Consider the following 23,890-nt stretch of genomic DNA (forward strand, 5'->3'; position numbering starts at 1 on the left):
GACTTGAATGGTCCCTTGAATCCTGAAGTCACCATAAGTAGACAAGTGAGCATGCAGTCAGTCACATGGGCATTACTGTAAGTACAGATGCCATGTTTTGACACCACTTGGAATACACTCACTAAGTGCTAGTGTGGGAGGCATTAATGAGCAAGAGATACAAGATTTAATTTGATCCGCAGGAATAGCTTAATAACAGCTCCACGTTCATTAGGAAAGATCCGTCGGCATGATGCTGCAGCGTGGCACGAAAGCCTGAGGTGTTTGAGTAACCAAACAGAACTGGGTGCTGGTTGTAGATTGATTATCTCCCCAGTTTATGTTTTGAAAGACAATAGCCGGTCACCCTCCCGAGCTCAGCTCATTGTGGCCGTGTGGTGTTGATAGCGGCTTACTCATACAAACAATAAGGGCCAACTGATTTAATTAGCTCAACCGGTGGACCCGCAAGCAGGTTGTAATTGCACTCTGCAGAGGGGGCAAATAACCACATCTGCACACACACACACACACACACACACACATACAGGATTATACCTTTAATGCCAGTCTGGGATGGAAAACAACACGCAGCTTGAAGAGATGGGTCCAAAAACGCAGATTCCTCTAAGCAAGGGCAACAAAAAGATTGAGAGAGAGAGTGTGTGTGTGTGTGTATGCTCAGTGTGCCAAGGTCGGTAATTGGTTTCCCTCCTGGTCTGGGTCCAGGCACCTGAAGGATTGAGGGTAGGATGGAGGGCTGTGGTGAAGGGTAAAGCAAAGAGGAAGATGGGAAGCAAAGGGATCACAGTGGTGAAGAGAGGTGCGAGAAGGACATTGGAAATTGGATATTGGGGGAAGAAAAAAAAGACTCAATTTGGTGTGTGACTACTGTGTCTGTGCTTTGGGAGTTAGAGATGTGTGTGTGTGTGTTGGTGTGTAAGAGACAGACAGGGAGAGTGGAAGGTGTATGTAACAATAATGAATGCTGTCGCTCCATAGATACAACATCAATGATTTTGTCTTTTCCTCTGCAAGCCTCAGATGCCCAGCACTCTGCAAAACGTCCGCTTTGAAAGAAATTCACCGACTGAATAGCAAGAGGCTACTGTGTGTGTGTGTGTGTGTGTGTGTGTGTGTGTGTGTGTGTGTGTGTGTGTGTTTGTGTGTGAGCTGCATTATGATGTACTGTTCTGAGCCAAAAGAACATTGGTACTTCAACTGAAGATCCACAATCAGGAGTTTTTAATTGTCATGTCTCTTACCTGCTCAGCTTCAGGCACACATACAGACCTGACTGATTTACTCAAAAACCACATTTACATTTCAGCTGGCCTCACGTCACTCAGACCAGGGAGCTGATAGAGTTTGATACTTCATCTCAGGCTCTGACGTTTGGTTTGTCACCATTTATTTCTAGAGTGCAGAGCACAAATTGTTCTTTCAGGACTGAGCTCAAGCCCCAGTATGCCTCAGTGCTCATTACTGAAAGTAACGCAATCAAGAATTACAACAGTGGGGGACACAGACGCTCCCTGAGCCTGATTCGCTGATTTGTTTACTACAAACATTAATCGCTCTATTGGTTTTTTTCCTTTCAAAGACAAGGATGTGTGGCAACAGGTAAATGAGAGGTAGTCATCTGTGTTTGTTCAGTTTGGTTTAGCTCAACAATGTGAGCGAAAGGTGGTTCAACAAAGCTGACACTGAATCACCGGGGCCCCTGCTACTAGGTCTTCCACATCAAACCCCCTCCAAAAAAAACTGAGGGGTGAAGCCACAGCCGTGACATAAAATTGATCCCATGGGGAGGAAACGGGGGGAATGTGTCTACACAGAGGCACAGAAGGCGATGGAGGATTTTTGATACGGCTGTCTGTTTGAGTCTGCTGCATTAGATAAACATCAAGTGACATTTAGGCATTTACCAACATGGCCTAGTGACACATATGATTGTGTGCATGTTGCGTCTTTTAGTGGTAAGCGTAAATGCAATAGCCACTTCTGTGGGCTACAACAGTGTCAGTTTTTCTCAGGAATAATTCAGTTGATTATTCTGAGTAAGCAGGACAGTGATTGTGGAAAGACGTGTTTTGACCTATTGATGAAACATGTATTTAATTAACTGATAGTCCATTAGCAGAAAATTAACCAATAACCATTTTGGTAATTACTATGCAGGGTATACAAAGTAAAAATGGCAGTTAGTCTCTGCTTCCAGCTTCTGAAATGTGCAATTTTTCACAGTTTAATATTATTGCTAATTGAATATCTTTGGGTTTTGAGCTGCTGGTAGGACAAAAAAAAACTAATTTGTAGATGTCACCTTGCTCTCTGGGATTTTTTTTCCCCCTTTTTTTGACAAAAAAGATGGTGAGTCAATAGAAAATAATGACGAAAATAATCACCGCCTTACTTTGAGCAACACAAATCAAATTCTGTTTGCTCGCTTCATGGCTAAATACCACTGAGCGCAACTGAGAAAATATGTGTGTTTTTGTTGATCTTTGTGAAAACATTCTTTGAGGGATGTAATTAATCTTAGGGCCCGACCCACTGATGTAGGGTACACCCCATATACACATACACACACACACTGAACAAGGTCAGCAGTCTTTTCAAACAGCATATTTGTACTGTATTTATTGGTTTATGGAGCACTATGTGAATGTGTTTTACAGAGGCTTATGTGACCTTGGTCTCTGTGACCTTCGTGTTCCCTCTGTCTGCAGATCATGTGGTGTGTGAAGAGGAGTTTAAGTATGCCATGCTGGCTTTAAACTGCGTGTGCCCCGGTACCTCGACACTCATCACTCTATTGATCCACTCCTCCAGAGGACAGTGAGTACACTTGCTTTCTTTCTCTTTTTTTTGTGTGATTGTTATATACAGTAGGTATAGTGAACAGAGGCGAGCTGCTTTTTGTCTCCTCACTGTCACTCTTGTTTTTTTCTTTTTTTTCTTTTTGTTTTTCTCCCTGCCTTTTCCAGAACGGCACCCCAGGAGGCCTTCAAGCAACGTGTAGGAGCCTTTCAAGCCCTCAACAGGTAGGATGCATCTTATCTGTATTCACACCCAGGAACTGTGTGCAGCATTTGTGACCAAAACCTCTGTCAACTTCTATAGCTTGCATGCTGGGCTGTGTGATTGTGTGATTTAGTAAAAGAAAAAGAGGCTTGTTATTTGGGAGCTGTGCTCAGAACATTCGTTTATGATGATCACAGTGGCTGACTTTTGTTCTGATGTGCAAAATGGCTGCAACTTCTTTGAAATATCTGCTTTCAAATACATAGAAAACAGTGTATATGACGTCAGTAAACTTCACACAGCGCATTGTTTGTGAAGCTTTACGCAAATCTCTGCAAGAGAGGCAAAAAATTGAATATGAGTGAGTCCTTGTTTTATTCGGTGGTGCGTTTCAGTTTGTTATTTCATGCAGCAGTGAACATAATCAGCACCAGTATTTTATACAGGCACATTCTATGCATGTGTGAGTAATGTTTGTATATAGGAGCTTACAATAGAGCAATGTTTCAATCGTGGATAACCAAGAAACACAAAAAAGATACAAAAAGAACTCTTTGTATGTGAAGATGCGTGCGTTTGAAATACTTTAGCGCTGGTGGCTCATGAGTTCAACATTCAGAAACAGGGTGTTTCATAAGTATGCTTCTATATCTGGACCTGATGCCATTTGGTTTATTGGCTGTGACAATGCTACATGACTAGGATTTGTCCTCCTCCTCCCCTGCCTTGCACTTAGTTCCTGTAAACTGCAAATTTGCTATAACACTTGTTTATATAATGTCTTTGTCGCAGGCCACCCACATTCACACTGCCCCCACAACCTTGTTTCCTGTTATCACCTCTTTAGCCTCCGCGTCTAAAGCCATATCCCCCCTGAGAAAACTACCGTCTACTTAAGTGTGTGAATGTGTACATCTGGGGCCTATTGTTCAGACGGGGCTGGGTGTCCTTGCCTACATGCATGCACTGATTGAAATATTGATCGGCAGCTCTGACCAAGATGTAAGATGTTACCCCGGCGGCCCTGAGTAGAAAATCTTCTGATGTGGCCCTGATGCTGAGGTGGAAGAGTTGTATGTTTTTAAAGGTCAGTGGGCCACGTAATCAATCAATCCTTTTTTTCTGCCTCAGGGAGGGCGGCGCGTGCTCAGCCGACCAGTGGCACCGAACCTACCGCCGCTGCTCAGCCAATGAGGTGCATCACATCCGCCTGGAGGAAAGTAAATTCTTTGGGGAATACCAGGGCAAAAGCTTCACCTTTGCCTCCTTTCATGCTCACAAAAAGTAAGTCCTAACGTGAAAAAAGCAAAGAAATGGGAGCTCATGCTGACCTGCAAGGTTCAGAGCTGATCACGTCTATTGTGTCTGAAGGTACGGTGTGTGTTTGATTGGAGTGCGCCGACTGGACACCACCAACATCCTGCTAAACCCCGGTCCCTGCCACATCATGGGGGCCTCTGACACATGCTTTTACATCAACATCTCCAAAGAGGAGAACTCCGCATTTGTCAGGGGTCAGAGGGAGCCATCGTGGGGCGGCACAGGAGGAAATGCCAGGGGAGTGCACCAAACCATCTACCATGGACTCACCCGTCTGCCGGTCCACAGCATCATCGCCAGCATGGGTCAGTCACATGGGCACGGCACAAAATGCTGTGTAACATTTACACACTGACCTTCTTTCTGCAGTTTTCTGGGTTGGTCAAACATGCAAATCTATCATACAGAGCAGCACAGCCACAGCCGTCAGAATTATGCAATTCTCACATTTAGAACATATCTGGGCGACTAAAAATATTCATAGCTTTGCAAAGGAATTAACATGTATCTGATTATAAGTCACACTTGATAAGAGCAACTGCCAAATGAACTGAAATGTCAGATACTGTGGCTTTACAAACACACCATCTGGTGGACAACCAGGAAACTGTCCAGCTCACTGATTTTCAAAGCTCCCACTGCTGTATGTTTTTCTCAAAACAAATACATCTCTTTAGCCTGGATAATCATGAGTGCGTACATTTCAGGCACAGTGGCCATCGACCTGCAGGACTCCAGCGACAGCAGCCCTGAGGGCCAGGACCCGGGGAACACGGGGCTGGGCAGCGGGAGAGGGAGCAGGAGCAGCTCCAGGACAGAGATGGGCGGCGCCAACACCTTGGCCCTGCCTGCCATGGGAGACTCTGCTGAGGAGAGACGGCACAGCATCGCCCCCGTCCTGGAGCTGGTCGATGGAGTTAACAACCCCACCTTCGACCTGCTGGGGGACCAGTCAGAGGACGAGGGAGGAGAGGAGGGGAAGGAGGACAGCGACAGGGATGAGAGCGCCCACTGGTGGGGTCGACACTGCGAGTAAGTGCTGGGGATGCTGCTTGAGTTTGTGCTCACAGGGATGCTGGAATGTAAACTCATTAAGAGGTAAACTGTGGGTTTGTGCTGCAGGTGGGTGAAGGGGTACCCGCTGAACTCCCCGTACATCGGCAGCTCTCCTGCGCTGTGCCACCTTCTTCAAGAAAAGATGCCTTTCTGTTGCCTGCGTATGGACAAGGTATGGGGACTTCAATGGCCTGCCACCTTTATTTAACCTAGTTCACATCACCATCATCTTCTGCTCTCTTTTTCCCTCAGCCTTGCCACCACATCCCTTTTGAGGACGCCCGCTCCTACGGCTTCAAAAACAAATTGATCATTGTATCTGCGGAGAGCGCGGGCAACGGCCTCTACAACTTCATCGTGCCTTTGCGGGCGTACTACCGACCCAGGAAGGAGCTCAACCCCATTGTGCTGCTGCTGGAAAGCATGTAAGGTCACTTTTGGTGTGATGCGGTGGCCACACTCACAAAAACCCAGCCTCAGACCAAAGTAGGTTATGTGTTAGTGTCGCTGTGAGCGTGACAGCTGCAATACAAATCTAGGTTGTGCACCGTGGCAAAATGGGTTCCTCCTTAAATAGCCAGTGGTGGAGAAAAACTCAGCTATTTAAGGTCACAGTAAACATGATTTGTGAAACGCTGAGTGCTTTCAGGACAACACGCTCAACAGTCCTGTGTTGTGTTTTGTGTGTGTGTGTGTGTGTGTGTGTGTGTGTGTGTGTGTGTGTGTGTGTGTGTGTGTGTGTGTGTGTGTGTGGCCGGTACACAAACACAGTCAGCCAAATGAGAGTGGAATCCAATAAAAAGGTAATAAAATGCTGAGTCACTCCAGTGTAGTGCTGTTATTTTCAGCTTTCTCTGCAGGCAGTTTGGTTGCGTTGTATTTCTCAGGCTGAGTGAGGGGTGGGGTGGGGGGTCTCTCTCTCTCTCTGTTATCTCCTCATCATGGCATGTATAAATCTCGACTGGTGGGATTCTCAAGTCCATTTGTGTTTTGATTGGTTCAGACCTGAAGCGGACTTCCTAGAGGCAATCTGCTGGTTCCCCATGGTGTTCTACACAGTGGGCTCCATCGACAAGTAAGACCAACCAAAGCTCTGGGCTGTTTTCATTATTTATCTTTCTCTTTTTCATCTTTTTACCCTAATTTTTATTAATTTATATGCTTATTCACCTCTCAAATGACTTAGACTTAGCTCTTTGATTTATTCTTCCTGCCCTTAAGGAAGAACAAGATCAGTGTATATCCTTCTCACCCTCTCTCCACAGCCTGGACAGTTTGCTTCGATGTGGAGTGACTTTTGCCGACACCATGGTGGTGGTTGACAAGGAGAGCTCCATGATTGCAGAGGAGGACTACATGGCCGATGCGAAGACCATCGTCAACGTCCAGACCCTCTTCAGGTTTGCTTTTGCCCGAACTTGCTCTGCAATCTCACACAATGACTCAAAGTGAGTGTGTTCTTTTCTTTTTTTTTTTCTTTGTACCCGTTATCTCTGTGCTCCTCCTCCCTCTCAGACTATTCCCAGCTCTCAGTATCATCACGGAGCTCACACACCCAGCCAACATGCGCTTCATGCAGTTCAAAGTCAAAGACCACTACTCTCTGGCTCTGTCCAAACTGGAAAAGGTAAAAGCTTCACACCCTCAAACCTCCACTTTATTTCCTGTATTGTTTTCCCTCCGCTCAGACTTTGAAGGCCATAATGAGAAAACAATGAGAGCTAACTCTGCAGACTGTTTTGCATTATGAAAGACATTCTTTATTTAGCGCTCCGAGTGGATTTAGAAATACATCCATTGAGAGGCTGCTAATGTTGCTTTGTTTTAATTTGAAAAGCTGCAGAGATCTTTTGTCACAGCCACAGAGAACGTTTGTAACTGATTACAGCCCTGTGGTTTTTGTTCTTTTGCACCCCATTGCTTACTTGCCTCTTTTTTTTTTAATAACTGTTATTGTTAATGTGGTTCTCTGTGTGACAGTTAATGAATTCCCCTCTTGGGCATCAATAGCATTTATCAACAAATCAGTAAATTAGTCACCGCTTGACATCACATCCTGAACCAAATTTCGATCTGGGATTAACATTACTATGAGCTAAATGTTTTTGAAATTTCTGGCAGTGTTTCCTCACAGCAGGAAGGACCTTTGATGAATTTCTAGTCTTTTCTTTATTTTGGTTACCTGTGATCATGTGTGTTTTCTTTGGGGTTTTCTGATTTAATCCCACATTACAAAAACATGAAAGTTGGATACAGTGGGAAGTCTTAACTGGCTGTGAGAATAAAAGTCTTGCTTTCAGCCCAGTGCATGCTGGGAAAGGCTGTATCCCTCGACTCTGTGGATAAATAGGTTTTTAAAAGGGAAAAAATAAAATTTTTGTGTGCAGGTTTCTTCGTGATGTGTAAATTTACAACATTTCATCTCTGCTGTTACATCATCTCATCTCTTCAAGGGCTAGTGTAATCCGAAAAGTGTGTGTCTGTGTGCGTGTGTGTCTGTGGGTGCGTGATTGATCTGCAGAAGGAAAGGGAGAAAGGGTCCAACCTGGTATTCATGTTCCGCCTGCCCTTCGCTGCAGGGAAGGTGTTCAGTGTCAGCATGCTGGACACTCTCCTCTACCAGGTATCTCAAATGCACCCTCACCGAATAACAAAAATCCCTCTCCTCATCTTTGTAAAATGCCAAACCTGTATGATCTATCCTTGCTGACTTGTTTGCTGTGTTCCCGTGCCAGTCATTCGTGAAGGACTACATGATCTCCATCACCAGGCTGCTACTGGGTTTAGACTCCATGCCTGGCTCAGGTTTCCTCTGTGCAGTGAGTAGCCGAACACAAACAGCTTGAATTCAGTCTGTTCGAACTGCAGAGCGCCTCGGAGGCTGATTACTGCGTTGTTTGTTTTCTAGATGAGAATCACCGAGGACGATTTGTGGATCCGCACCTACGGCAGGCTTTACCAGAAATTATGCTCCTCCACTGGAGACATACCTATAGGCATCTACCGGACAGAGGCCCACAAGCTTCCAGTCTCTGAGGTCAGCTGAATTGTGGCCCAAAGGTCCACTGATTTGCTGGCTGATATGGTTGAGGAGAACACTTGAATTAAGAGAGCTCAAACTCAAAAGCTCTTCAAGACCCTAGAGGGTCCCGAGAGGCTAGAATGTTCATTACACCCCACAAAAAGGAGTGACAGGAACAAACAAAACACTAATGATTTCTGTTAAACTTTCCCAGCAGTAAGGCTAAAAATATAAAGAGGAAAGGCCACAATGTTCATTAAATTCTCTCCAGAAAGAAATCATGTCATATATTAAGCATGGTGTAGTGGAATTATATTATTTTTTTAGACAAGCTAGGAGCACGATGGTTCTTTTGGTGGTACAAAAGATACTTAAGAATGTTCAGTATATGCAGCAGAGTGTATCTTGTTCATTATTCATTTCTGCCGTGATAAGAAAGTATTAATTCCTCATCATTGTGAGAAATCAGTGACAGCCCGGGTGAAGAGCTGATTTAATAAAATCTGTGCGATAACAGGTCGATTACACTGCACAAGGAAATGAAAGGTTTGTGTATGCCAACGTGTGGCTATGTGTGTGTTTCAGTCCCAGGTGTCCATCACGGTGGAGGACTACGAGGACACCAGAGAACCCAGAGAGCCCCTGCTGTCCCGGACCGGCGCCCACCGCAACTCCACCTCCTCAGAGCCCATCTCCACCTCCTCCCACACCTCGGACCACCCGCTGCTCAGGAGGAAGAGCATGCAGTGGGCACGGCGGCTGAGCAGGAAGGGCGGCCGGAGCTCCAGCGGGGCCAAGGGGGGCCCCGGTAGCGCAGCGGAGAGGATCAGCCAGCAGAGGCTGACCCTGTTCAGGCGCTCAGAGAGGCAGGAACTCAATGCCCTGGTGCGGACTAGGATGAAACATTTGGGCCTTTCTCCAACTGGATTCAGTAAGTCGGGGTCACTTTGTGCATGCTCCTGATCTAAAGGTGATGTTTACCGGTGTAACTAAGTACATTTACTCAAGTACAAATTTAAGTACTTCTGCTTTGCTGAGGTATTTCTATTGTCTGCTACTCTCTGCTTCTAGTAGTTCCCACCGTTTTTGGCTTATGACCCTTTACATATTTCCTTGTTTCATTTCAGATGTCTACTAAGTCAAATTATTTAATATTTAAGCAAAGATTTAAGCAAAATAATACAAATTTATGTTTTTTCTTCTTTCTTGCTCCTTCAATCGTCTCACAATCCCTCAGATGAGGGCTGAAGGATCTGTGTGCTTCTTCCACCACTGTTTGTTTGGTGTCTGTTTCTCTCGATATACTCCACCTGTGTCCATTTTTATCTAGGTTTGTCTTCCTGTCTTGTGACTCAGTACAACGTAGCCTCTGTCCTGTGTGTACGGATGTAGCACAGCCTGCTCTATATCCTGCGCCTACTTTATTTCCTGCCTCACTCACCCCTTTTCTTTCCTGTGTCAGATGGGATGACAGACCAAGGGAACAGACTGTCGTACATCCTCATCAACCCCTCTCCAGACACCAGACTGGAGCTGCACGACGTCGTGTGAGTGTGTGGCGCCAAGTGTAATTGATAGCACTGTAAAATGAACACAGCGTGAAAACTGCAAATGTTACAGGATGCTATTTGTCGCCCCTGTCTGTGTCCCATCTGCAGGTACCTGATCAGGCCAGACCCCCTCTCTCTGGTGCCCAATCAGGGGAGCAGCAGGAAGTGCAGTGCCGGGCTCTCGGAGAGCCACAGGTTCGACACGCAGGACAGCACCCATCTGTGAGAGACACACACACAAAAAAAAGACAAATACACTGTCAAACCACTGCTAGAGAAAGGAGAAATAACAACACACTTTTGAGGGAAAAGCAGAAATCAAGAACTGGTTAGATGAAGGGGGTGCAGCCAGATGGCACATGGCCCTCATATTTTCTCCACATTCAGTCTCAATGAACTCAGAGGTGCCGGACATGCATGGACCCTTTTCTATAACGATGGGAATGTTTTATTTATGCACCTTCCTATTTTCAAAGCGGAGAGCTGCGGACACAGAAGTGCATTTAATGAAAAACTGTATGTATTTATATCTGTGTATGTGCATGTTATGTACTGCATCATGTGTGCAGTGTGTATGTGTGTGTGTGTGCGTGTGTGTGTGAGTGTGTGTGTGTGTGTACTGTACGTATCTGCAAGTGCGTGAATGAATGTGTTATGTGTGCTTCTGGATCAAGAGCAAGACACTGCCAATTTTCTCTGGACAGCCAAAGGAACCCGCTTCCAAATGAAAGAAAAGGGGTGTATTTTTGTGTCCTCCTCTGTGTCGTAGGTGTGTTTTTGTCACACTTAATGTTGTTTTTAATGTATCTGAAAGTGACGCTACAGTGCAGACACCCTGTCAGGTTTTCTTTCTTTCTTTCTTTCTTTCTTTCTTTCTTTCTTTCTTTCTTTCTTTTGTGGTCTTCATAAAGCTTTTTTGACACTTTTTACCTGTCGCTCACACCCTCAGATGCACACATTTTGTTTTTACGCTCACCAGCAGCGGAGGAACCCAAAGAGCACCAGTCTCAGTAATGGACATATTATCAGTTCAGCGAGCACACACGTGGTCAGTGCAGGGCATTTTTATCTTAAAGTCCCACTCTCTCTGCTTCCGTCAGTGTGAGCCATCCAGCCACCAGCTTGCTTTTGCTGACATGCATGTTAGAGATGCAGAGGATGGACAAAATAATAGGAAATATACCATTATATAATACTGTCCACTACAATAGCCCTGCAATAAATACAACCTTTGTAAAGCTTATAATATAAACTTTTTGAGACAGTGTCAGAGAGGTGATTCAACTCTCAGTATTAAAGCCAAATTATAAGCTTTACAAGTAAATATTTGCAGTATTTATTGCACACTGTTATAAATATCCACTTTAACAAGTAATTCAGTTGCTAATTAAGTATAAAAATATATAAATATATAAGTTGGTTTTCAGTAAAGAAAAACAACCTTGTTTGTCTAAAAACAAGTGAGAAATGTGCCAGTGGAGTGAGATCATTCTGCTTGTTTATCAGCTGAGTCTACCTTATTTCATAGATTTTCAGTTGTTTAAAGAAACACGCCATTTCAGTATGTCACAGTATTATCAATATTGCGGTAAATCACTTGTTAGGGTGGACATTTATGCCATTTGTTTACCAAGGATTTGCAAGCCTCTGTAAATCTTTTGTCAGAAATTCTGAAACGTGCCGTTCCATGCAGAAACGGTGCAGCCATGTGGTGGGGATGCTAACCGGCAGCCCTCCCAAACACCACTGCTGTAGCTTCAATGCCATTAAAACAGATGAAAATATGTATATATTAAAGCTGGTCATTATAGCTTGTCACTGCTTTATTGCTTTTTTTGGTGTCAGTTTTGTGCCGCCGTGAGCAGAATCTCTTCAGACAGCTTCAATCATCATTCACATGCAGAATGTCAAATGTAAAACTACTTGAAACACTTGACCAAATAGTCACATTATTTTCTTTTCTAAATACATCACTTGACTTGATACAGTATGTCTTTTGTGTGGTTTACCAAGCTCACATTCCTGAGCTATTTTTGCTTCAATAGATCAACACTGTGTATGACTCACCCTAAATGGCTCTAATTCATCTACTTTAATGTCCCCCGGCTCACCAGAGATCACACGACACTGCAGCATGTTATATGAGTTTTGTCTTTGCATCTGTGCCACTTAGATAAGTCAAATCTAATATCTAATCTAGTGTGGAATCTCAGGTCTGGGCCAGGGTTAAAGACCTGGGCCACACAACCCCTTGTTTCATTGGTCTTCTTTGGAAATTTTATAGAGTCAAAGAAAAACATTCAAAAATGCCACTGGAGATGAGCAAAATCTCATGCTAAGTGGTTCAGTGAGTTGTCACACAGGTAGTAACACTCATTAAACCAGCAACCCTGGGGTGAGTCCGCACAGTTTAAAGAAAAAACCCCAGGAGCCTGATTTTATGGTCAGCAGAGTCCTTACCTTCTTCAAAAAAGAAAACATAACTACACTGATTTGTATGTGTGTCAGAGCTTAGCACTCTAAAGCACACCTGGCTCCATGTAGAGTGGAGCTAACACACACTCCCAAGTCCTTCTCATCACCTGATATAAGCATTTTTAGGACTTACTCATCAGTATTTTTTAAAAAAGGAAAAAGGTCAGCTACGGTTGTATAACAAGGTAACTTTAGGTCAGGCCCATAGAGGGAAGGTAAAACTAAGTTTCCCATTCTATGTCTTTTTCTTATTTCCATTGTATATCATGTAAACCATACTAAGAATACTACAACAACCTGTATACTTGGTTGAGATGATAAAATGATCAACATGAGATGAGTTCCAGAGCACTACACTGGGTAAGATTTTGTGAACAAAATGGAGGGTGTGTTTTTTAAACCAGAGGTCAGTTCACTGGACTTTGTGTTGTTTTGCACTGTTGTTTGAAAAAAAAAAAAAAAACATGAGCTGCACTTCTTCTCTTCATCTAGCATGTTTAAACATTATCACTATCATCTTATTTACGTCTTTTATTTGCTGTCACGAGCATGTTCTTGTCTGCTGGGAGTTAATTTCACTTCATTTTTTGGAAAGGGTTCATTTAGGGCTCAGCTCCACACATTTCTGAGTTGTCACGGTAACTTGCCTAAGCGGAAGACAGAATAAACATACAGTGTGATATAAGAGCCTGGGTGTGGCCAGGCTAAACTGAGGCTGAATGTAAGTGCTTAGACGGGGGAGAGCCATGCAAACTGAGGCAGGGGAAATGGCAGCCAGTCAACCAGTCAGCGTGCTAATCACTGGAGCGAACAGAGGCCTGGGCCTGGAGATGGTTAAGCAAATGGTGGAGGGCCCCAATCCAGCGAAAAAACTGTTTGCCTGTTGCAGGGACCCAGACGGATCCAGGGCTGCGGTGAGAGTCTTCCCCTTTGTCTCCATAAGCTCAGTATTGCTACTTCCAAAATAATGTGCTGTTAAAAAAACAGATCTTGGATCAGGTTTTGGTTTGACTTACAGAAAGAAGATTCCTGCATAGAAAAAAGTGAGTACAAGTGTGTGGGATTTGTCTTTGCCTCTTCTGGATGGTGAAACTGTTTACTCTGTATTTACAGGCACTGCAAACACTGGCAAAGAAGCATCCTAACATCATCTGCGTCGTCCGTCTGGGTACGAGCTCTGTTCTTCTGTTATATAAAAGTTAAACCCTGGGTCCTGCTCCCATGTCCAGTTGTGCGCGCACTGGCCTCAACTCCATGAGCAACCGTGTGTTCTGATATTTATCTGACTGTCTGCTATTGACCGTCGTTGATGCTCCACTTTCTCTCTCTGTCAGACGCCACTGACCTTTGTAGCATAAAACAGGCTGCCCAGCAGGTGGGGTCTCTGCTGGGGACGGGGGGCCTCAACCTGCTGATTAACAACGCAGGGTTCCTGGCCAAAGCCACCCTGCAGGACACCACTCCCGAGGACATGCAGGGCTCCTTCAACACCAACGTCATGGGCCCTATGAATATCATTAAAGTGAGGAGAGAGGGGGGCACAACACTGTTTTTTTTTCTTTTTTAAAACAAAAGAAGGAAATTGGGTGGTGCCATCCCGTCGTACTGCTGAAAGTTTTCTCTCTTCTTCCTGGTGGCCATCATTAGGAGTTCCTGCCCCACCTCCGCACGGCAGCGAAGGCCAGCGAAGTGCCAGGGATGTCCAGCAGCAAAGCAGCCGTCATCAGCATCTCCTCATTTCTGGGTTCATTTGAATCAGTGAAACACTCGTATTCCTTCATCCCTGCCGTCTCCTATCGCATCAGCAAGGTGAGCGACAGCCTGCTAACACTGTGACCTGCTACTCAAAGGCTTTATAAAGAGGAAAGCGGGAGTGGGGGAGGAGTAACTGTTCACCCATCACCTCATTGTCCTCCCACTCTTCACCCTCACAGGCAGGTTTGAACATGCTGACGCTTTGTGCTGCGGAGGAGCTGAAGAAGGACGGGATCCTGTTTTCAGTGCTGCACCCTGGCTGGGTGCGCACTGACATGGGTGGAGAGGAGGTGAGTCAGCAAGTTTCCAACTGATCTCACTGCTTCGCCCATGAAATACACAGCGAAACAATGCCAGAGGAACCGGAGTTGACCCTGAGTGTTTACTTTATTAACCAAGGAGCATAATATTAGTATCAACATTGTTGTGATTTCATTTATCCACACACAATGGTTGAGTGTTCACGGTGTGATTTCTGAAAATAGCAACAACACACACACAAAAAAAAACAAAACACTGCAGTAGTTGCTGTTGAATCAACACACAACACAGAGAAAAAACTAAGAAACTGCACAGTTCTCATGGTGACAGATCCTGCAGGCTTCATTGACATTAAAGGAAAGAACTGATTTTTAGGTTAAAGTGCTCACACTCCTAATATCTGATAACCAGTCTGAACAACTTTCAGTTCAGATTCTTGTTGCAGTACCAAAGAGGTAACACAAAACAGCGTTGTCAAGTTAGTCAGATAACTTTATTAATAAGTAAACGGCCATTTAAAGATCAAATTTTGCCATGTTATTAGCTATAAAATGTTTTACAGATCAGGTTATGGATGAAATATGAACAAATTCTACTGTAAATACTTTCAGAGGAATAAAACAGAGTATGAGAAAGAACTAATTTTGAGAAAACTCTCTTTAAAGAGATGCATTGTAATTGAAATCTACAGATGCAAAGTGCAGCAAAACATAAATTGTGTCTATTGGACATTTTCTTACCACCAGTCTTAAAGAAGAAGATATATTAATCACCCACAACAATGCATAACCAGTGTTTTTGCCTTAAAGGTAGTTTTATGCTTTTAAACTTTGCAGTTTCTTTGCGCTCACAATTCTCCTGTGACCCTGCATTGGCACTTTCCTTTTATATGTGTTTTTGTCTTCAACACCTATGTCTGCCAACACAGATTGCATCATTTCTGACCGCTCAGACTGATTTTGCGTTGCCACAAATCAGATATGAATCACATATGAAAGTAGCCATGGTCAGAACTGAAAATGCCTGATTGAGTGTGATTTTATTTATTTGACTTTTATTCAGTAAACAATCAGATTTGAACCACTTGTATCTCTTGGATTTTGAATATAACTATAGAGTCTATAACTGGAGAGAAAACAGACAAATCACAACTCAACTCTTCTGTGAATCTTCAGAGTAACTGTGTGTGTTTGTGGCCACCAGGGGGAGATTGATGCTCCAGAGAGTGTGCAGGGTATGCTCAGCGTGATGGCCTCTCTGACTGAGAAGCAGAATGGAGCCTTCCTTGATTATAAGGGCAACACCATCGCCTGGTAACTTCATGAACAGCTGCTTTGTCCTTTGTTAACTTCAGTCAGTCACTAAATGAATCTCAGTGAAATAAACCGATTATTGTTCTGATCACTCTTCTTGTTTCATGCTCGTTTTACACACAAACACGCTGATATCACATGTTTAAATTATTTGATTTGCTCTTTTTTAACTTTTCAGCTCACTAATGTTCTCAAATCACCACGTCGCACTGTTCCACACGGCCACTTTGGCGGGACAGATCTTAAGGGGTTTGGGGTTATTCCCATTAATGTTGGCCCCGGGGCAGAAGAAGGGGTACATCTTCTCAGTGAAGAAGTCAACAAATGTGTAGATGGGCGTCATGCTGACAGGGTTGGAGAAGGTCACCTCTCCAGAGTCGTAGTCCAGCTGCACCCTGACCCGGGTCAGCTCCCCCTCCGGGTGCAGCGGGGTGCTGGGCCTCGTCATGGCCGTGTACTCGCCCTCGTAGTGCGAGATCATCCAGAAGCCGCCCTCGGGGCAGCCGGAGATGCGGCCCTTCCTGTCAATGGACTCCTTGACCACCCCGAGCATCCAGTCCACCTTGTCGCCCACCTCCACCTCCCAGGCATGGCGGCCTGAGGTGAAGCCCTCCGAGCCCAGCACGAACACAAAGTGGCCAAAGCGCTCAGGGTTGTCCGGGGGCTTCTGCAGGCAGCCGCTGTTGGCCACGCTGGTCAGATCTGAGGAGAGGGACAGCCAGGAGTAGGCAGTGTTGGGGTCCAGGGTGATGGGCGCTAAAAGGAAAAGAGAAAAAAAAAAGAAAAACAGATGGTGATTCAGTCATCAAAATTCAAGGTGCACCACTTACGAGCCTACATAATTGCTTGAGTGCTCACTGTATTGAACCAGCTCTGCCATCTTCTCCCACACGTGGTATTTGAGGGAACTGACGTGCTTGGCCACATCTATAAGAGCACCTGACACTTTTTCTGGATTCTTCTCTGGGATCTGTGCCCTTAGAAGAAAATGACACACATGACATGAGTATAACTAACAAGCTGAATCGAGCATTAACAAATACTGCAGAAGATTAAAAGTTTCTTACCTTTTCTTTGTGTTGGCATAATTCTGAAGTCAAAAAAGAGAGAAAAGGGTCATATTATAGTTTGCAAGGTTGGATGAAGTCAGAGAGGAAAATGTTGACAAATCCCCGCCTCACCTGGAGGAAGAGAGCATCGCTGGATGCGATCTCATTCTCAGATGGCGATGATTGCGTGAGAGAAGGTGAGGATGTCCCTGGTGATGCTGTCGGACTTCCTCTTTACCAGCTCCTTCTTCTCCTCGTCCTCCCGCTGCAGGGCGGCCAGTCGCGCCTCCTCCTCCCTCTGCAGGAACTCGCGGAGCTGTTCGAACTCCTCTTTGATCTGCTTCTCCGTAGCCTGAGTCTGGTTCTAGCAATGGTGGAGATGAGCTGAAGTCTGCTTTGCACAATGTCAATCTCCGATGTTTTAACTGTCACAATAAGAGCTATAAGAGACCATTACTTGCATTTATTTTTAGATTATGTCTTGAAAAGTAAATGTCCCCAATATTTTGTACATTAAATATATTACCAGGCCATAAAATGAAAAGAAAATAATCATAATAATCCTAATATAACTCTTTTAGGATCCTGCCTTTATTGGCTGTATTTAATATCTCTACTAGAATCACTAAACCCAAACGGAGAACTTAACAGCACCCTAAAAGAAAACTAGGTTGTTTTCTCCAACACCTTGGCTGACCATGTTTACACACTAACAAAGCGTGGCTCAACCTCAGTTTCAACTTCATGCAGGTCCTCCAGTGTTTCCTGGATCTTTTGTGTTTATTGATACCTTGATGTGGACAGTTGTGTCATCACACTCCTGCTTGGCCTCATACAGGTGACGCAGGTTTTTCTTCAGAGGAATCAGCTCCTTCTTCAACCCGGCCTGATGGGGGATGAGGGTAAAGAACGTGCCGTGAATGTCAGAGAGTAATTTGGTGGCTGAAAATGATCCTAAGATCTTGACACCGAGCCTAAAATGGGAATTGTTTCTGGTGTTCCTGACATTGCACAGCTGCAAGAAAAAACACTTTTCTGAGTTTCAAAGGAGTGGGGTGAAATTTAAAAAGCACCATTACCTTGAGGTCCTGAGCTCCCTCCTCCAGGGGACACACTCGGTGTCCCTGGTGCTTCTTGGAGGTGTGACATACACAGCACAAGACTTCAAAGTCATCCATACAGAAGAGCTTCAGAACTTCCCCATGTGTGTCACACTTCACCTCTGCTGTCATCCTTGCTTCCTCCCCTGGTCCGTCGACCCCTGTCCCCATCCCAGCCGTGTGCGTCTTTGCCCGGAAGGTGTCGGCCACGTTCTTCAGGGCCAGGCTGACCGTGGGCTCCGTCAGGGAGCATTTCCTCCTGCACACGGGGCACTCCCGCCTGGCCTTCTTCTTGTTCCAGAACTGCTGCAGGCAGGCCCGGCAAAAGCTGTGGCTGCACTTGAGCACCACAGGTTCACTGAAAATCTCGCAGCAAACAGGACAGGACAGCTCCTCTTCCAGCATGGAGCCAGAGCGCGAAGAGGCAGCCCGAGGCCGAAGGGCCACAGCCACCTTGGGACTCTGGAAGAAGGAAAGTTTCCCGGGTTGAGAGGAAGCTCGTGGGCGCGACGCCATGGCAGGTTCCTGTTGGCGGGAGGCCGCTGTGGTTGTTTGTTACAGAAAGTGCACTCTGTTAGGAAGAAGCAGCGCTCCTCTCAGACTGTAGTCAACAGAGTGATCTGGACACAGTTTATAAGCAACCAGGGTTATAGACCAACCAAGACTTGAAGAACTGGTTTACTTTACTTCTAGTAAATACAGGACATGTCACCACCCCTCATCTGCCAGCCAGACCAGGGCTCTGTGAAGCAGGGCAGACTCCAAGCCATGTTTTTCTTCTTCATGGAAAGAAGGAAAATGCATAAAAAATCCAATTCATAAATCCATATTTATAACCTAAACACACTACAATTGTATTTTGTGTTCATCTGGGACAGAATAAATTCAGTTGACCACCTTCCCTGATTTACATGCGAGTCCTGCAAATGACCCCACCGAGCTTAACCAGCCCTATCAAGTTCACCGGGGTGGATCTTATTACATTACCTCTGATGGCCTGCTGACACTCAAAGTGATTTCGCTGTCTGGTTAAATGTCATGTATATTTTAGTAGGACACAGGAGCAAGAGGAAAAACAAACACACCCTTGGGTTTAATTTCTGTGAAATGTTGGAAAACACTCCAGCAGATCACAGCATCATCTCGTCTCAGGAGCTTAATCTGATCTGAATAAAAATAAATTTAAAGACCAAAGCCACAAACTGCAGAGCACCGTGTTGCATTTAGGAAAGACCAAAACAGAAGGAAAACTGCCATGTCAATGTTATTATTGCATTATAATTGGACAATGACAACAGTGTAATACAAAGCCATCAAAATAACGTGATCTTCTCAGTGTTACAGTGTTCTAGTGTCAGTTTCATTACATAACCCCATTTAGATATTCATCAACTCTAAAGAATGAAACAAAACTACAAAATAACTTCATACATTTGGATATACTGAGAAGGTTAATACCAAAGGTTTTTTTTAAGACGTGTTTACCTAGGCTGAGCAGTTGGTGTGACATTGCCTGTTTTTTCCTCTCTACGGACACAAGTCACTGCGACGCTACGATGGAAATAGTTTGGTATCATTCTGCTCCAACCACAGTATACTTGAATTTTCAGCACCATGCACCAAGTCGCATATTTCTAACAAAACATATAAAATGCATGAAATGAGAAGAAATGAAGGCATTTCTGTTCTTAACATTTCTATTTCCTTTTTTTCCCTCTTTTAACTACTCCATCTCACGACTCTCTCTTCTTTAGTACTGCTCTCTGTAATGCTTCAAAACAATAAAGTAGTAGCAACACGAGATCAAGTTCTTCATCTGTTACACAAACCTTGTTTTTAAAATAGACATCACATCACTTTATATAAAAACACTAGCTATAAAAAAAAAAAAAAAAAACACAATTCACTAAAACAAACCTCCTTCTCATTCTCACATAATGACCTTCCATAAAAAAGGTAAATTAACACTGATTCTCTTTAACACTGTCAAATGTATGAACGTAAGACTGGAATGTGCTGCTGTCTGCGCAGTTGACCTCATTACAGCCATGGAGTGTGTGAGCAAACACCACTGATCTTTTAGTCAGGAGCTACAGTTTACTATGACCTTTCTGCAACAGGCATTTTTTTTCTTTTACCCAAAAACCCTCCAAAAATGACATAAAACCAGCAGAATTCAGGATGAAGATAAAAATATAACAGCACATGCTTGTAAAACTGATCAATAACAGTAACATCGAGTGGTTCAGGACGACACTGTACTGTATTTCAGGGAGGCTGTTGCCTTGGTACTGTGCAATAACTGTGCCGCTCACCAGATGAGGTACAGTGCAATCTCTGTTCACTTCTAGTGTTGGCTTACAGCGCAGTGCAACACAGTGCAATGTGTAAAAAAAAACACTTTTTTCTTTTCTTTTCTATTCTTTTTTTTGGCTAAGTATCAAATATCTACTTTGTGTTAGCCGTTGTCTTTCATCTTTTAATTTCTCCCATATTAGAGATTTGTGCTGTACTCGTTCCACTGCCAGCAACTACAACATTGACATGCAGGTTCATGTGACACGGTCAAAGGGGAATGCTCATCAGCGTGCTCATAGTATCTGGATAAAGCCGGAAGACAAATAAAAGCACTTGGGAAGTCATCACAGTCGCCTTTCTTCTCCCATTACCTGGCATCATCCTAGGCAAGAGTCTCCCAAAAGGGTACACTCTAAATTAAAAAATAGTAGGAGTATACACTGGAATAAAAACAAACTCATGACGGTAGTGTTGTGTTTCCTAGTAGTGCTGAATGTTGTGGGGCGGCACGAAAGCAGAAGCCGTTCTGCTCCATTAGTTTGTGTGGTTACACTCGGCCGACTTTAGCGTCGCCAATGGCACCCCAAACGTCGAAAACAAATTCGTCTGGGAAGGCGAAATCTCCCAGGGTTTCATCTAAAGCCTCTGCAAACTCATCGGGGTTCTTTTTGTCCTTTCCCAGCTCCACCATGGTGGCCGCTGAGGAGAAAGAGAGAGGTCAGAGAACCTTTAATAAAGAGAAAACAGCAAATGACACTGAGTAGTTTTGACACACACTTACCCAGCTCGCTGTCTCTGATGCCCATGTAGCTCTCAAGCAGGTCATCCACCTTCTCAATGGCCTTTTCCTCAAATGCAGAAGGCTGGAGGGGGGAAAAAAAACTCAGACGATACAAGAAAATTACATTTTCTTAACAGTACAGAGACCTGGTGCTGTAAACACACTCACCAGCTCCTCCACGGTGGCCGGACCTTTAGATCGCAGCCGAAGGGTTCCTCTGCCAGTCCCCAGCTGAACCCCCGATGCCGACCTGGACCCTCCAGACCGCTGGCTGATCATATCTACACAAAACAATTGAACATCCCATCAACACTCTGTACAGACAAACTCCATTTCATAACAGTTTGTTTGATCCTGTATGATCCTTTTCCTGAGGCTGGAGTTGCTGTTTTAACTGAGGAAAATAGACCCATAGGACATGTAAATGGCTTAATATGCCATTATATGCTTACTAAGAGCAGCAAGGGCACTACTTTGATTAAATCAGATCTGTGTCTATTCGTTTTATGCAACAAGATTTTAGATTACAACCTGTAAATCAAAGAGGCGCACTGAGAAAAGAAGATAGGATTTAAAAGACATTTTAATATGCTGAATGAAATGCTATGAAATCTAAATTTAAATGCTGCTTTCATGGCCACAAGTATGACAATATTTTTTGCTATTTAAGGACTGTTAGACTACTCCAGTAACTCAGCAAGATTGTTTAGAGGCTCTGACAAAGGTTGAGGAGAATGTTGCCCTGCTACACCACCACACTGTCTCAACAAATGTCACAATCAAACTTCTGGCTCAGGTGACTTTTTGTGTTTCTTCCTCCCGCCAAACCTACCAAAGGCCTTGAGGGGCTCCACCAGCTTGATGGTGAAGTCCTTCCCTTTGGGCAACTCCTTCAGCATCTTGGCCACCTCATAGTGTCGACAGCCGATCAGGCGATGGCCGTTGATCGACTCGATCATGTCGCCCACGTTGATGACCTGGATCTGGTGGATGATGCTCCCCTCACGGATTCTCTGCAGAAATATCAAATGAATAATCCAAATATGCTATAAAGACATGTAGTCTATTCTCATTAAATGTGCAACCATTATTTCCATATTTAGTCCAGGGTCATTACTTTTCCCTGTGGATACCCGAGTCAAAAGAAATCAATTTTCTTGGACATTTTAATGTTCCTCACCTTGATGAAAGCGTAGCCAGCTCCATTATCAGTGATCGTCAACCCGAGTGCATCCTCCCCTTTGAACACTTCTATTTCCTTTTTCTGGCCTTTAATGTGGGCAAAAATAAAGTCCTCTAGTCCAATCTGACCTCCCAACAGCTTGTCCATGTCCACCTTGTGAGTGTTCAGTGTGCAAAACATAACCTGTGTTGGGACACAACAAACGAGTGATGGGTTTACCATGACGAGTTTACCATGATGCTTTCAGCACTGATGATAGAGATTATTTTCATTATCTCTTAATCTACTGATTATTTTGTCTATAAATCAATTGATTATTTGGTCTATGAATGTCACCAATCAACTTCCAATCAACAATATCGTTTTAGCCCCTGGCCAGCAGACTGACTCACCTCAGATGGTGGTATCCCAAAAGCCTCACCAATCTTGGCATAGAGTTCCCGCACGTTGCTGAAGCCCTCGATTCGGCCCGTGGGGCTGCCATGAGCGAGCTGGGTGTGGAAGATGAGGCGAGGTCGCATGCTGCTAGGTGGAGGAGGCAGACCTTCAGAGGTGGCACCTTCTCCCAGCCCGACAACACCTCCATCTAGGCCATCCATGCCTGGCACATTGAGACCTGCGCGGATGGGCTCCGCTTCCTCATTCTCGACCAGCGGGGACGCCTTCTTCCTTCTTCCCAAACCCAGAGGCATAGTAGTCCTACAGGGAGAGCAGTGGGAGTGGAGGGGAGGAGGCTGCTCTGGGGGAGTTACGCTATAATCCAGGCCAACATACACCTGTTCAGCCAAATCAGCTGCAGGTCTGTTGGATGTTTACGTCACAGCAATAGTATGGTCCTCCAGACCAGCTAAAAAGCTGTCTTAACCAGGCACTGTAAGTATTTACACATCTACACATTAGAGCAGCTGATGCTCCAGCATAGCTGGATCTGTCAGGTCCAGCAGCCTGCAGTGGAGGGTCTTTAGCTGTAAAACAGAAACAGAAACTCCACATTATGTATACATTTACCAAAGCAATAACATCTCAGTTATACAAGCACTTTTAATATTCTGTGCCACTGTATCTCCTCAAATCAGTGTGTAATGTTGCTACTACTAGGGAAATGTTGCAATTAGCATAGCCAGCATAGCTCTTCCTTTAGAATATATCTTGCTAATGTTAGCTGGTAGCTCTGAGACATATCTTTCACTTCTAGCAACACAGACAACTCTCATGCAGCCGGCAACTTAGCATTTAGCTACTGGAAACGGAAGCTAAATCAGTGTCTGTTGATCCCTCTCGGTAGTAAGTTGTAGCGTTACCATTTCTCACGTGTAGAGGTTAGTTAGCTAGATTAACTATGATCGGTGAATGTGGAGAGGAGGGAGTAAACACGGCAGGCCGGTCGTTCTTACCAGAGCAGGAGTTTTAGCCAACTGTCGTTAGCTGCCTCTTCCTGCTAGCTTAGCCGGCTAACGGTGCTGCTGTGAGTTGTTATAAATAAAAATTACGCCGGAGGAGGAAGTCCTGTATCTTTTGCTGCTCCGCTCCAAACAGGTTGGCTCGTCCTGAGGCAAATTATAGGGGAAATAGAGTAAGTGTGTGTCGGTATGCAGGGGTAGATTTATCTTTCTGCCTGCCCAGCAGGGGTGGAACGATGACGCTTTCACGGATCCTCGTACACAGCGACTTCCCAGTGGAGCGACAGTGGTAGGAGCATTCAAATCCTTTCCCTGAGTTAA

At 44.6% G+C, this 23,890-nt stretch overlaps 4 protein-coding genes across 6 annotated transcripts in view; 2 read left to right on the forward strand and 2 right to left on the reverse strand.

Moving 5' to 3' along the window:
• LOC108902674 (potassium channel subfamily T member 2) overlaps positions 1-11,769 on the forward strand; it is a 36,026-nt gene extending 24,257 nt beyond the window's left edge. For 2 of the 3 annotated variants that reach the window (XM_018704620.2, XM_018704623.2), the window contains 16 exons: positions 2,712-2,820; positions 2,970-3,026; positions 4,138-4,290; positions 4,378-4,631; positions 5,034-5,358; positions 5,449-5,554; positions 5,635-5,807; positions 6,386-6,457; positions 6,648-6,782; positions 6,898-7,009; positions 7,904-8,005; positions 8,118-8,201; positions 8,291-8,419; positions 8,990-9,335; positions 9,867-9,951; positions 10,063-11,769. In XM_018704620.2, coding sequence (XP_018560136.1) covers positions 2,712-2,820; positions 2,970-3,026; positions 4,138-4,290; positions 4,378-4,631; positions 5,034-5,358; positions 5,449-5,554; positions 5,635-5,807; positions 6,386-6,457; positions 6,648-6,782; positions 6,898-7,009; positions 7,904-8,005; positions 8,118-8,201; positions 8,291-8,419; positions 8,990-9,335; positions 9,867-9,951; positions 10,063-10,180 — 2,360 coding nt within the window. In that variant the 3' untranslated portion in view covers positions 10,181-11,769. The remainder of the gene's footprint in view (positions 1-2,711; positions 2,821-2,969; positions 3,027-4,137; positions 4,291-4,377; positions 4,632-5,033; positions 5,359-5,448; positions 5,555-5,634; positions 5,808-6,385; positions 6,458-6,647; positions 6,783-6,897; positions 7,010-7,903; positions 8,006-8,117; positions 8,202-8,290; positions 8,420-8,989; positions 9,336-9,866; positions 9,952-10,062) is intronic. The other variant, XM_018704621.1, reaches the window with a different exon arrangement.
• A 1,147-nt stretch (positions 11,770-12,916) lies between these two features.
• On the forward strand, positions 12,917-15,849 carry LOC108902680 (C-factor). The gene is made up of 6 exons (XM_018704634.2): positions 12,917-13,343; positions 13,543-13,597; positions 13,764-13,951; positions 14,077-14,238; positions 14,364-14,474; positions 15,649-15,849. Exons 1-6 carry the CDS (start codon positions 13,176-13,178, stop codon positions 15,760-15,762), a joined length of 798 nt encoding a protein of 265 aa, XP_018560150.1. The 5' UTR covers positions 12,917-13,175; the 3' UTR covers positions 15,763-15,849.
• On the reverse strand, positions 15,466-19,004 carry LOC108902675 (E3 ubiquitin-protein ligase TRIM39-like). The gene is given in 7 exon segments (XM_018704624.2): positions 15,466-16,514; positions 16,617-16,735; positions 16,826-16,848; positions 16,940-16,978; positions 16,980-17,171; positions 17,598-17,693; positions 17,887-19,004. Coding segments are annotated over 7 exon segments (1,566 nt in total). The 5' UTR covers positions 18,424-19,004; the 3' UTR covers positions 15,466-15,954.
• A 154-nt stretch (positions 19,005-19,158) lies between these two features.
• gipc1 (GIPC PDZ domain containing family, member 1) lies at positions 19,159-23,850 on the reverse strand. The gene is made up of 7 exons (XM_018704633.2): positions 23,564-23,850; positions 22,562-23,134; positions 22,167-22,352; positions 21,819-21,999; positions 21,155-21,267; positions 20,987-21,068; positions 19,159-20,904 (listed from the first exon to the last, which is right to left on the reverse strand). Exons 2-7 carry the CDS (start codon positions 22,859-22,861, stop codon positions 20,753-20,755), a joined length of 1,014 nt encoding a protein of 337 aa, XP_018560149.1. The 5' UTR covers positions 22,862-23,134; positions 23,564-23,850; the 3' UTR covers positions 19,159-20,752.
• Positions 23,851-23,890: the final 40 nt, after the last annotated feature.

The sequence above is a fragment of the Lates calcarifer genome, linkage group LG11 (assembly GCF_001640805.2).
Source record: "Lates calcarifer isolate ASB-BC8 linkage group LG11, TLL_Latcal_v3, whole genome shotgun sequence".
NCBI classification, from domain to species: Eukaryota; Metazoa; Chordata; class Actinopteri; family Centropomidae; genus Lates; species Lates calcarifer.